The sequence below is a fragment of the Pelophylax lessonae genome (genome assembly GCF_965119305.1).
Source record: "Pelophylax lessonae genome assembly, chromosome: 2".
NCBI classification, from domain to species: Eukaryota; Metazoa; Chordata; class Amphibia; order Anura; family Ranidae; genus Pelophylax; species Pelophylax lessonae.
The window spans coordinates 603,113,832-603,127,190 of NC_138769.1; the positions used below are offsets into that span (position 1 = coordinate 603,113,832).

The following is a 13,359-nucleotide window of genomic DNA, read 5'->3' on the forward strand; positions in this document are numbered from 1 at the left end:
GCGACCAAAAGTATTAGTTCTGCCTTGATTTTGACAAAGCTGATCTCCTATTGCTTGTTCTGTCTTCTAGGATCACTTGTTCACTCAGAACTTTAGCTTGGCATCCTCACACAAACAAGTTTGCATTGGCTCTTGTAGATGACTCCATTCGAATATATGCAACAGGAAGGTAAGGAATGCAGTGAAAGATGACAGGTTAAACACTTACGGACCAAGCCTATTTCTGACACGTTTACAAGTTAAAATCAGTATTTTTTGCTAGAAAACTACTTGGAACCCCCAAACGTTATATATATTTTTTTTAGCAAAGACTCTGGAGAATAAAATGGCCCTCGTTGCAATATTTTTGTCACGTGGTATTTGTGCAGCGGTCTTTAAAACTCAATTTTTTGGGAAAAATAAATTTCACTGCATTTAAAAAAAAACTAAACAAAGTTAGCCCAATTTTTTTGTATATTGTGAAAGATGATGTCACGCCGAGTAAATACCTAACATGTTACGATTTAAAAATTGAGCACACTCGTGTAATGGCGGCAAACTACGATACTTAAAAATCTCCATAGGCGATGCTTTAAAAATGTTTGATTACCAGCTTAGAGTTAGAGAATTTCCAGAATTATTGCTCTCTCTGGCGATCACGGCGACACCTCGCGTGTGATTCAAATAATTTTCATTTGTGGGCGCGACTTATGTATGCATTTTTCTTTATGCGCGACCTCACGGGGGGTGCTTTAAATTTTTCTTTTTTTCCCTATTTATTTTTTTATTTTTAACAAAATCAAATCTGATCACTTTTATTGCTGTCACAAGCAATGTAAACATCCCTTGTGACAGTAATAGGCAGTGACAGGTACTCTTTATGGAGGGATCAGGGGGTCTAAGACACCCCCACTGCACTTCAAAGTATTCAACATGCCAAAATCTGCATATTTTTGAATTTGGTGCCATTGGCAGTAGAGTAAACCGAAAGTGACGACGTGATGTTGCTTCAGGGTTACATGGTCAGAGACCCGATCGAAGCCGAATTCCGCTTCGTTCAGTACTCCAATCAGCTGGCAGAAGTGCCAGCCGGTTGCTCGGGTCTCCCGATGGGACGGGAGACTCGGGCAGAGCCGTGGAAGGGTGCGGGGGGGGGGACATTCCCTTTCGTTTGCTGGGATAACGGCAGAGCGGCTGCTATTCCCTGAAAGCCGACTTCCGGCTCTAAAAAATAGTACTGGGGCATCATCCCAAACAACCACTTCTGCCAGCCGACGTACAGGTACGTCCTTTTGCGGGAAGTTGCTAAACAGGACTGTATTCATTGTATAAGTCTGGTGTTTAAAAGAGATCATTTGTTTCTTGTAATGTGTGTTGAGGCCTTAACCCCAAAATTGTTCCAGATTTTTCCTGTTTTAAAGCTGCATTAAGCCCAAAACCAGAAATGTTATACTGTATATTGCAGCATACACATAATTGGATGGAATGGCTGCAATAGTTTTTTTTTTTTTTTTTTGGCTCCCCCCCCCCCCCCCCCATTATTTTCACTTAGTGATTTGGTTAGTAACAATTCCTGTAATAGGGTGTCTCCATTCCTGGTGGAGGCTCAATGGAGACAACGGAGGTGAGGTTAGTGTTAAATAGATTTGGCTAATAAAATTAAACTCCTGCTAACGGTTTTTTTTAAGCAGTTACAGCAAAATTTTCTGCTGTTAGGATAAAGGTTTTACATAAATTAATCACAAATGACCATTGTAAGGCATTAATTGATTTGCTTAACTCCCTTAATGTCACTTTTGACGGACAGATTGAGCTGTTGAGGGAAGTTTAAAGCTAACAGGCTTACTGGGAGGATAAACAGGTGAAAATAAAGGGGAAAATCATAACCATAAATGCTAAAACAGTCACCAATCTTAGAATTGGTAAGCTACAATATACTGTATTTTTTGGCGTATAAGACTACTTTTGAACCTCAAAAAAATCCCCCAAAAATGGGGGGGTCGTCTTATACGCCGAGTATAATATCTTCATGGTAACCTAAGTATAAGTATTACTGGTAGATGAAAATTAGGGGGGTCGTGTTATACGCCCAGTCGTCTTATACGCCGGAAAATACGGTAATATATTTTTGTTGCTGTACACTGGCACTAGGGCATGACCGTGACTGCTTTCTGCGTCAGATCCTATAAAGGGATATCTCACCAGTCATGGACATGCGCCTCTAATCCTCACCAAAAGTCTGCCATCCCACATTGTTTAACGAATTTAACGAGTTTAACGTTGTTTAGCGAATTTCCAGAAGCTTTTACCCTCTTCCCTCTTCCTGACCAGAGCTATTTGGCACTGTGCTACTTTACCTGGTAATTGCGTGGTCATGCAACACTGTACCTAAACAAAATTTATATAATTTTTTTTTTCACACAAATAGAGCTTTCTTTTGGTGGTATTTTTTGCGATGTAAATGAAAAAAGACTGAAAATTTTGAAAAAAAAAAAACCCAAATATTTTTTACTTTTTGCTAAAAAACATATCTAATAAAAATGTTTTATTTTTTCATAAATTTTGTCAAAATTCTGCTACATGTTTTGATAAAAACAAATCCCAGTAAGTGTATAGTGATTGGTTTGCATGAATGTTATAGCGACTACAAACTAGTATATACACTGTAATTACATTTTTTTTAATACTACTAATGCAACGACTGCGATAGTGCAGCAGGCAATCTGACACTTAACTGAAGCTGGGGAGAAATGACTACCACTGACATCACCAGTGACATTAATAGAGAAAACAGTAATACTATACACTGGCTGCCAAGGAGTTTACATCTAGGGTGATCAAAGGGTTAAATATGTGCCTAACTTAAATATCTGTTTCTCATCCCTGACCAAGAAACTGACAGATCGCTCCCTCTGTAAAGAGCTCTGTTTTGTTTACCAACACAAGAGCTCTGTGCTGTTATTGCAAAAGCCACTCAGCAGGTCCTAGCCATTAATCATTGGCTGGGACTTGCTGACAGGCTCCTGTTGTATACAATCACAGTGGGTGCCAGGCAGGGGAGCATGCATGCGCACGCCTGAAACCCGGATGTAGGCAGCGACGTACGGGTATGTCTTTTTGCATATAGCGCTCACAAAGTGGATATGTATAAATAATTGGTTGTTACGAAACTGTTTGCTGTGAAGATTGCCAGTGTATGAAGCTCAAGAAGTCTGTTATCACTGTCAATTACTTTTCTCTTTCGTTCATTGACGGACACAACTCCTCATCTTCATGACTATATGGGTTATACTTCCCCCCTACAGGAGTAGGGCACTAGGCAGACAAAATATTGATTACGCCTATGGGGCAGTCCAAGGGGATAAACTCCCACACTCTGCTATAGATATTCAGTTTTTTTTTTCTGCCTAGTCAGGAGTAAGGACCTAGTTCCTTGCTGGGATCTCTGGTCCTGGAAATTTTTTTTTTTTTTAAATGGAATTTTCTTTCCTCTTTCTATTATTTTGTTCCTGTGTGATCTACAATCAAGTGTCGAAATGGGCAACGAACTGAATACTCTAGATTCTTAGGGTTCCCCCAGTCCGACCAGCAAGTGTGTGCAGACCGCAGCTCCATGCTAGGTCGGCCGCGACATAGCCCCACTGGACGGGGGCTGGCCTGCTAGTTAAATGTCCCACGGGGGTGCATATGAACTGGCTTCGGCCTGAGTCACAGCATTTCCTCTTGGCCGGCAGCACCTACATTACAATGGAGCCGTGGTCTGTCGGGAGCAGTACCCACACTGTTCCTGGTGTGGTAAGTAGCTGTCCCCTTTCTACCCCTGGAGGGTTTTGGGGTGGACATGGCCCCTCCCTGGGAAGGTCGGACCCCCGGGCTCCCCTCCCTCCCAGTCAGTGTGTCCCCTGTCTCGTGGTCTATTGCAGGCCTTTACCCCCCACATCTGTGCTGGGCTCTGTGGTGCCAACAGTGCGGTGGGGTGTCCCTTACAGTGTTCTGCACCTTTTTTGTGGAGTCCCTGAAGCATATTTCACCACCTGATCCCCTCTCAGAGGCTATCAGGCCCTCCGGGTGCCAACAACTGACTGCACTGACAGCGGTACTTGGTGTCCGAGGTAGATTTGGTCCAAACGGGCTAACAAAAAGCACCCCCGGCCTTCACCTGTTTTCTCTGTCTTATCAGATCCAGAATCTGATTCGGCCGCTGTGGATGCAAGTTACCTTTTCGGGGGTTTGCTTCTACGCACCCCGCGTGCTCAGATAGTGAGGATGATTCCTCTACTCCTCTAGCTGTACATAAAAAGCCGCTAGTGAATGCACTGATTGCATCAGTGCGGGAAACCTTAAAGATGGAGGATGCGACTAAACCAGCATTGGAGGCGAGGGTCACCTTTTGGTACCCACAGGTTCTCAAAAGCGGCGAAGGTGTTCCCCTTTCCCACATTCTTTTACAATATTGTCACAAAACAATGGGGGTGCCCGAAACGCACCTTTGCAATCCCTATGCATTTTGCAAAGCGGTACCCCTATGAGGATTCCCTCCTTTGAAAAAAATGGACGGTTCCTCCTGTAGTGGACTCTCCGGTTTCCAGGTTAAATAAAGCCACTGTAATCCCGGTGGAAGAGTCCCCGGCTGATAGGTCGGAGGCCTTGACCCGCCATATGTTCCCTGTGGCTGGTTCGGCACTTGGACCAGTATTCACTATTGCCCTGGTGTCGCAAGCTATGACAGAGTGGGCAAAACTTCTACGCCGGGACCTGGACGGGGAACAGCTCCCCCCTGCCTTTGCGGAGCTTGCGGATCAGTTGGTCCAAGGGCTACAGTTTGTCTGGGACACCTCTTTGGATGCCGCTTCCTTGATTTCTAGACTGTCTGTCTCAGCAGTGGTCCTGCGGCGTATTATCTGGCTAAAATGCTGGCCTGCAGACCAGGCTTCTATGAAGGCCTAATCCGATCTTCAATTTGTGGGGGATTGCCTGTTTGGAGCTTCCTTGAATGACCTAATCAAAGGCCTCACAGGGGGAAAGAGTAGTCTTCTTCCTCAGGTTTCCAAGGGTAAGGAGTCTCTTTGCAGATGGGGGCCTTTCTTTTCGCTCACAAATGTCCTTTTCTTCCCTCAAGGTCTCAAGACAAGGGATCTAACTGGGGGTACTAAGGGGTCTTGGTCCCGCAAGCCCTGAGCCGGTTCTGCCAGACCTGTGAACAATGCGCATGAAGGGGCGCCCGTATCTGGGGTGGGGGGACGTCTTTGCTGGTTTCTGGATCTGTGGACCTTCCTGATCCAGGACAAGTGGGTCCATGAAGTCCTTCGCTCCGGCTACAAGATCAAGTTTCGATCTTCTCCTCCGGAAAAGTTCTTCCCTTCCATCCTGGACTTGTCCCCAGATTGCTTAGGGGATCTCTATGGGACAGTGCATGACTTGTTACTTTAAGGGGTGATTGTTCCAGTTCCGACATTAGTACATTTTCAAGGTTTTTACTCAAACCTTTTTTTACAGTTCCCAGGAAGGAAGGCAAGGTGCATCCCATTCTGGACCTCAAGGCGCTAAACTGCTTTGTGGGGGTACCGAAGTTCAGAATAGAATCCATTCGCACGATAGTGGCGTCCCTACATCGGGGATTTCCTCGCCTCCATCGACATCAAGGATGCCTACCTTCTTATCCCAATATGTCGCCCACCAGAGTTTCCTCTGCTTTGGCGAGGAGCATTCTCAGTTTGTGGCTTTACCCTTTGGTCTCGCCTCTGCTCCTTGGGTATTCACAAATGTATTGGCCCCGGTGCTATCATTGCTTCGTCAGTGGGGGATAGCGATACTGGGGTATCTGGGCGATCTGCTTTTGCGAGCAGAGACTTCTGACTGCTCTGTTGGACAACTTGGAGATTACTCTGCAAACTCTAAATCTTCAGAAGTTTTCTCTGGTTCCGTCCACAAGTCTGGATAATCTGGGTCTGACGCTGGACTTGGCCTCAGCCAGAGTTTTTTTTTTCTCAGTAAAAACTTCAGAAATTTCAGGATGCAATTTTGCTTCTATCCAGCAGACGATCATCTCTTCGGACTTTCATGCGTGTGCTGGGCCTGATGGTTTCTACCTTCGAGGTGGTTCAGTTTGCACAGTTCCACACAAGATCTCTGCAAAAGGAGATTCTGGTGAAATGGAACAATGATCCACCGTCTCTAGACAATCTGATCCTGTTGAGCCGGAGTAGGAGGGGGTCCTTTTCGACAGGCGTTGGACCAGGGGAAATGGTCACTTCACCCGGAGGTGTTTCATCAGTTGCGTCTTCGGTGGGGTACTCCTGAGGTGGATCCGTTGGCCTCTCGCCTCAACCGGAAAGTGCAGAGGTTTGTGGTACGGTCTCGGGATCCTCTAGACGACGTCACAGATGCATTAGTGGCTCCTTGTAGTCAGTATCGTCTGATTTACGCCTTTCCTCCTCTCAAGCTTCTGCCGAGACTCCTGCGCCGGATCGAGGCAAAAGGGATTCTAGTCATCATAGTGGCCCTGGACTGGCCTTGCCAGGCTTGGTAGGCCGATCTGGTGCCATCAAGGGCCAGGTCTTGGAGGTTTTCTTTGTTGCATCCCTTTACCCAGGGAGGGAGTTACTTGGTTCCTCCAGTGCGGTCTTTGTTACCGCCGTGGGACCTCAATTAGGTGTTGTCGGTTCTCCAGAAGCCTCCCTTTGAAAATATTCAGGAGGTTCCCCTGCTTACGTTATCCCAGAAGGTGGCCTTTTTGTGGGCTATCACTTCTGCATGCAGGGTGTCGGAGCTGACGGCGCTGTCTTGCCGTTTACCTTAACTGGTGGTTTACAAGGATAAGGTATTTCTTCATCCATGTCAGTCGTTCCTTCCGAAGGTCGTCTCTGATTTTCATCTGAATGAAGACCTTGTGCCCCAGGCCTAAGCATCCTAGGGAAATTGCTTTGCATTCCCTAAATTTGGTTTGGGCAATAAGGGTGTACTTGGCAGCTATGGAGTCTTTTAGAAAGTCAGACTCGCTATTTGTCCTCACGGGTGGACCTAGTTAAGGCCTGGCTGCTTCTGCTGCAATTATTTCCAGATGGATCAGACAGACTGTGGTTCAGGCTTATTCTATTAAGGGTCAGGTTCCTCCTTTCCATGTTAAGGCGCACTCTACTCGGGCGCTTGGTGCCTCCTGGGTCTTCCGTCATCAGGTGTCCAGTGATGCCGGTTTGCAAGGCGGCTACCTGGTCGTCTGTGCACACGTTCACAAAGTTTTATAAAGTGGATGTGTTGGAATCTGCAGATGCTTCCTTCGCCGTAAGGTTTTGCAGGCTGCTGTTTAGAGGACTTGTCCTCTTTGAGGGTGTTTTTTTATATTTTTTTCAGGTGAGCTCCAGTTGTTGATAGTTGAACTCCATGTTACCTGGTTGGCTATGTTTAGCCTTGGGGAAGGTTTTTTTTCTTGCTGTTCCTGCCCCTCATGTTTGACACTGCTTTGGGACGTCCCATATAGTCATGAAGATGAGGAGCTGTGTCCGTCAATGAACGAAAGAGAAAATGGGATTTTTGACTTAACGTAAAATCCATTTCTCTGATGTTCATTGATAGACACAGCACCCGCCCCTCTATGGTGGTGTTTTTTTTTCTTCTGACACTGCTTGTAACAAAACTGAATACCTATAGAAGAGATTGGGAGTATACCCCCTGGAACTGCCCCATAGGTGTAGTCAAGTTTTTGTCTGCCTAGTGTCCTACTCCTGTAGGGGGCAGTATAACCCATATAGTCAGGAAAATGAAGGGCTGTGTCCTTCAATGAACATCAAAAAAATGGAATTTCACAGTTAGTCAAAAATCCAATTTTTCCTACACCATCTACTATACAGCACTTTAAAATATAGTCTGGTTGTTCAGTGTTACCTCAATACCCTGTAACGTAGGGATCCTGACTAGTTCCTCGCAAAGATTGGATTGAAGTGCTTTCAATAATTAGCCTCTGGATATGGCAGATTTCCTTTGGCTACGTATTGAGTATATTTTCAAAAATTTCGTAATAGTTTAAACACATAGAAGTTTAAAACTTCGTTGTTTCTAAATGTCCATTATAATTAGTGAAACTTTTTAAATAAAAATTTGGGAACAGGTAGGATTTTGAATGCAGAAGATATAGAGATTATACAGAGTTTATTCACACTGTTTTTACACTTTCAGCATCTGTTCTGCTAATTGGGACCATTATTAAAAACAAGGTAGTAGGATATATTCGATCACTTTTCATTCAACTTTAACCTAACGTATTGTGCTCTGCTCAGGTTCAAACTTTAGGATGGACAGAAGTGCTGCATAGAAAAGCAGAAGCTTTGCACAGTGGGAAGCGCAAAGTGCTTGGTATATTGGCTTGTAATATGATTTTTGATGCATATTCAGTTATGTACGTAATGAACCTTGTGTGGATTAATATACTGTGATGTAATTTCTGTGACTTATGTTTTAGCTCAGTCACACCCATATTAAAGCATCGTTTACAGAAAGATGTGGCCAGCATGGCGTGGAAGCCTTTGTGTGCATCTGTATTGGCTGTAGCCTGCCAGAGCTGTGTAATTGTATGGCATGTGGACCCCACCTCTTTATCAACAAGGTATTAAAAAGCTAAATTTGATGGGCATTGTTTACTGATCACAGCCTATGTATACATTATTAGAAATGTGACACAATGGATTACTTTAGGCTTCTTGTATGTTTTTGACATAAATAGAATATATGAAATGAGAGGCATCACTGATGTATGTATATTGCTTTAAATATTTTTTTAATATATTGCTTTTAAATATCAGGATTTTGTATACCACATAGGATCTTCCATGATCTGTGCTTCTTTCTGTTCTTATCTGATTTGTGGAACCTGTCTTAGATAAGCAGTTTTACTGTGAGTAAATTTCAAATTTATATTGTCTACACCTTCATTTTTCTCCACTTGTATGATCTAACCAGATCAGCTAAAATGATCCCTCAAACACCACCAAGATGCAGCACAGTTGTGTGAGTGCTGTCATAGAGCTGGGTCTGTGTGCGGGCAGAGACAATTAAGAGTTTGTCTTTGTTTGAGAGGGAAAAAAAGTGGTTCTAAAGCTGGCCATGGATGGAACAAATTTCCAGTGGTTGCAGTAAAGAAATTTGTCAGTCAGTGTTGACAAGGGATTCCTCCTGCCAAGCCATTGTGTTCTCCCGCCGGGGGAGGCTGTCCCTGCTGGGTGAACACAGTGTTTATTGCTAGCGGCTATAACAGCGGCTAGTGATAATCACTTGTAAATTCGGCAGGCTGGTTGTACCCAAGTTGATCGATTAACTTGGGTACACTGAGCCTGCCTATACATATTTTGAACTCGGCTGTTTCCTGCTGAACCAGCCGAAATTCGAACCGTCTATGACTGGCCTAACTGCTTACAGATCCTATCTTCCCCCTTCAGTATTGTTGGGGTATTTCACCGAGGGCTACAACTGTTATGTTGGCTTAGATTTTTTTTTTTAATAAGTGCATTGTTTTCTAAATCCATTAGGCCTTCCTCTGGCTGTTCCCAGATCCTTTCACACCCAGGTCACAGTCCAGTCACTAGTGTTTGTTGGTCCCCTAAAGGTGGGCTGTTGCTGTCATCCTCTCCTGTGGACACAGCCATGTTGGTGAGTAGTAAAATTTACTCAAGTGTTCTCAATAATATGACTTCGCATAATATATGTGCATCATCTACTTTTTAGATATTTGCATATATATATATTTGTCAAAGTGTGTGTTAATTATAGGTGTGGGATGTGCCTACTGAGACCTGTGTACCACTTCAGAGAGTTGGAGGCGGGGGAGTTACGTTCTTGTCTTGGTCTCCTGATGGCAGCAAGGTGCTTTCTTCCACACCATCCCCTGTGTTCAGGTAGAGTGACGTGTTTTAAAGTTCTTGGTATATTGCTATTGATTAGTATTACAGTGCTACTATCTTACAGGGTATGGGAGACCCAGATGTGGACATGTGAGCGATGGCCAACACTTAAAGGCCGTTGTCAAGTATGTTTTCTAAAGCTCAGTATGTGTTTCTCTCCTGATACATTTCATTGATTTGTCTTGATATTTGGCTAATAGTTTCTCTTGTCTCTCCTTCACCCACTAGACTGGCTGCTGGAGCCCAGATGGAAGTCGCCTATTATTTGCAGTGCAAGGAGAGTCTGTAATATACAGTCTGTCCTTCACTGCTCCAGAAGGTATAGTGTTTTCACATACTGTAAAAGATTGTCTATGTTCACGTTTATTTATGAGCTGGAAATGAAGTAGCCTTCAAGTAGAACTCCACTTTTTTTTTTATATACATTTTTTTAAATTTATTTTTTAAATTGTTTTATTATTATTTTAGGACGACCACAAGTGAAATAAATTACATCCACTTAAATGTTTATTGGGGCTGCAGCGCTGCTATAGAAATGAGTTTAATTTGTGTTGAATAATAAACATTGCACCCTTCGTCTGGCACTGCAACTAATAATTTTGTTTATAGTACAGTATGAATGTTAGTCAATCACTTTCCCATCATCCATTCACAAATGGGCTTGTTTCTCTTCACAGAATATAAGGCATTTGTTTTGATCAGTAGATATGATATACTGTTGGTATATCCCCCGCGCCAATGGGCCTTATTATGCTAAAGGGGAAGTTGCAGCTGTTATAGTAAAGTGCAAGTGAATTATGTGTGAATAACCTTAGTAGGAAAGGTTACCTATAGCGCTGGCTTGATAATGAAACTAACAAATAAGGTGCATATAGTACAGGTATGTTTCAATATTAGATATTGGTGCTTCAAAGAAGGGTGCATAAATGTTTTGTGCAAAACAATGCAGTTATGGTTCAAAATAAATACTATACCAAAATGAATACAAAAAAATATATATCCAATAAAGTGTTGGGTTATAACAATTCACTATAAAGTGCACACTGTAAATAAAGTTATTTCATAAGTGCAAAAACTCAAGTTCATATAAAGTGCATGAGACGTGTAAAAGTCTCATAAGTGCTTCACACAGTTCATATTTAAAAAAGGGACTTCTTGTGAGATTGTTCAAAAAAAAATATATCTCTGTGCAATACAAGAGATAAAGTGCAGGTGTTCTGTGTCAGGCTTCTCAATCAGATTTGGTGTCACTCCTTATTCCATCGTGGCTAATAGTAAAATGGCTCACTCACCGGAACAAATGGGTCTTATTTGCCTTATGGCATTAAGACCAGAAACGCTTAGTTGGCCACCAGGGCCAGGATGGGTCCCCCTCCGGGTAGGTACCTCTGCTTGCTCCAATAGCAGCTATAGCATCTCTTTCCCTCATCCAGCTGGGTATATTAAAAGAAGGGAGAGCTCCAAATAGTGCAGTATCGTTTTAAAATTTTATTTGCACATAAGTAAAGCCAAAATTTTGTACGGTCAAAGACATGTACAATAGAAGTATAAACGCTGTCACAATGGAGTTGAGACCGGTAACTACCGGTTTGCGTTCCACCCAGCTCCTGTGACGTCACGATGTGCGTGCCATCTTATGCATTTCGTCACTGCATCGACGTCTTCAGAGACCTCTGTAGACGTCAACGCAGTGACGAAACGCACGTCGTGACGTCACAGGAGCTGAGTGGAATGCAAACCGGTAGTTACCACTCTCCACTCCATACCTTACTTTGAAGCACCAATATCTAATATTGAACCATACCTGTACTATATGCACCTTATTTGTTTCATTATCAAGCAAGCGCTATAGGTAACCTTTCCTACTAAGGTTATTCACACACAATTTGTTTTGATCAGATCATTTTTCATTTAAATGTTTTTTTCTTTTTCACAAAACAACAAAATAAAAAAATATGTTCCAGTGTGTGTAAATACGAGAGTGTGAAACACAAGACATTACTTGGTTCTATAAATGCTTTACAGGTACAAATGAGTTATGGTTTGAGTGCTTCCTGAACATTACAGGCATAGTGTATATTAAAAAAAAAAAGGCGATGCTTTAAAAGCATTTAAAGCCTAACTCTGGGAAATTTTAAAATGATTCTGTGCCTAATCTCTTGGTTAATTGCTCATTTAGGTCTAGGGGGCATAGAAAAGAGAATACTTAACCGATCCTCCACTTCTCTGTGCTGCCAGACTCATCACTGCAGTGTCTTCTCCCCCTTGTTCAAGTAGGCCATAGCCCTGCATTTAATATGATACTGAGGGGCAGTCCACTTCCAGCGTGGGAAGTGCCATCTGCTGGGGAGCAGAAGATCGGTTAAAGTGCAAAAGCTCTCCCCCAAGACTAAACGAGCAGCTAACCCTTGCAGTGCAGGTGCAGTCTTCTGGAGTTGGCCTTTAGTTGTAAAACCCAAATTATAGCTCTTAGTCTTGAGTGTGCATCGATATCTTATGTGTGAGTGCATCTGAAGCCCAATTGCGTACATGTGGGGATAGGGGCTATTAATAATTCTTGGTTTCTTTTTTAAAACTTTAAATTTACAATTTTACTTAAAGCGGAGTTCCAGCCATTTACTCACCTGTCCAGCGATGCGGCCGCCGGAAACCTCGATCCTCTCCCTCGGCCCCCGGCATCACTGCTGTGGGCACCCGGCTGTTACAGTTTGCGGCTTCACAGCCGGGTACCCACTGCGCATGCGCGAGTCGCGCTGCGCGCCGTGATTGGCCGGCAATCTTCTGGGACCTCTGACGTGTCCCAGAAGATTGCAGGGAGGGACGGGGAGAGGAGAACTTCCGCTCAGGGCGCCGCGGCGCTCCGAGCGGAAGTGGGAGCGGGTACCTGTCAAAACTAGGTACCCGCTCCCCCCCCCCCCAAAAAATGACATGCCAAATGTGGCATGTCGGGGGGGTCAGGACTCCCTAAAGCGGAAGTTCCACTTTTGGGTGGAACTCCGCTTTAAGTATTGCTATCATAATGCTCACAAGTGATAGGTTCTCTTTAGGAACATATCGGGCTTGTCCTAGAACCTTAATGTCACCCCTGCACTCTTTTGAAGCTAAACAAGCACAGATGTGCTCCATTAGCTCTCTCCCTGGCTTTTCTGTCAGCTCTGAACCCAGAAGGTGATCAGAGCTTGTCACTTCTGGGTTCATTCTAGTTTGGGGCTGGTTCCACTCCCTCTGCTGACATCCATCTTGGATGTCCCAGGTTCACCCGGAGAGATAAGTAAGCCCAGCATACATATGGGGGGGGGGGGGGGGGTGTCAGCATGTTTCCACACACGTGGAATCACTTCCACAAGAAAAAAGAATGACAAAATGCAAATTAGGAGTTTGTGTACATGCTGGCATTGCTGCCATCGTATGACCTACATTGGTGGCAGCAAAAGGGTTAGAGTGATTGCTGAGCTGTTAGCACATAGGAAACAGAACACATCTTAAGGCC

The 13,359-nt window shown here is 43.8% G+C and overlaps 1 protein-coding gene across 1 annotated transcript in view; it reads left to right on the top strand.

Moving 5' to 3' along the window:
- The window catches only part of AAAS (aladin WD repeat nucleoporin), a 112,756-nt gene that overhangs the window by 52,674 nt on the left and 46,723 nt on the right, over nucleotides 1-13,359 (top strand). The window contains exons 7-12 of the mRNA XM_082246790.1: nucleotides 71-169; nucleotides 8,435-8,578; nucleotides 9,498-9,618; nucleotides 9,739-9,863; nucleotides 9,934-9,994; nucleotides 10,098-10,188. Of these exons, the coding sequence (XP_082102916.1) occupies nucleotides 71-169; nucleotides 8,435-8,578; nucleotides 9,498-9,618; nucleotides 9,739-9,863; nucleotides 9,934-9,994; nucleotides 10,098-10,188 (641 nt within the window). The remainder of the gene's footprint in view (nucleotides 1-70; nucleotides 170-8,434; nucleotides 8,579-9,497; nucleotides 9,619-9,738; nucleotides 9,864-9,933; nucleotides 9,995-10,097; nucleotides 10,189-13,359) is intronic.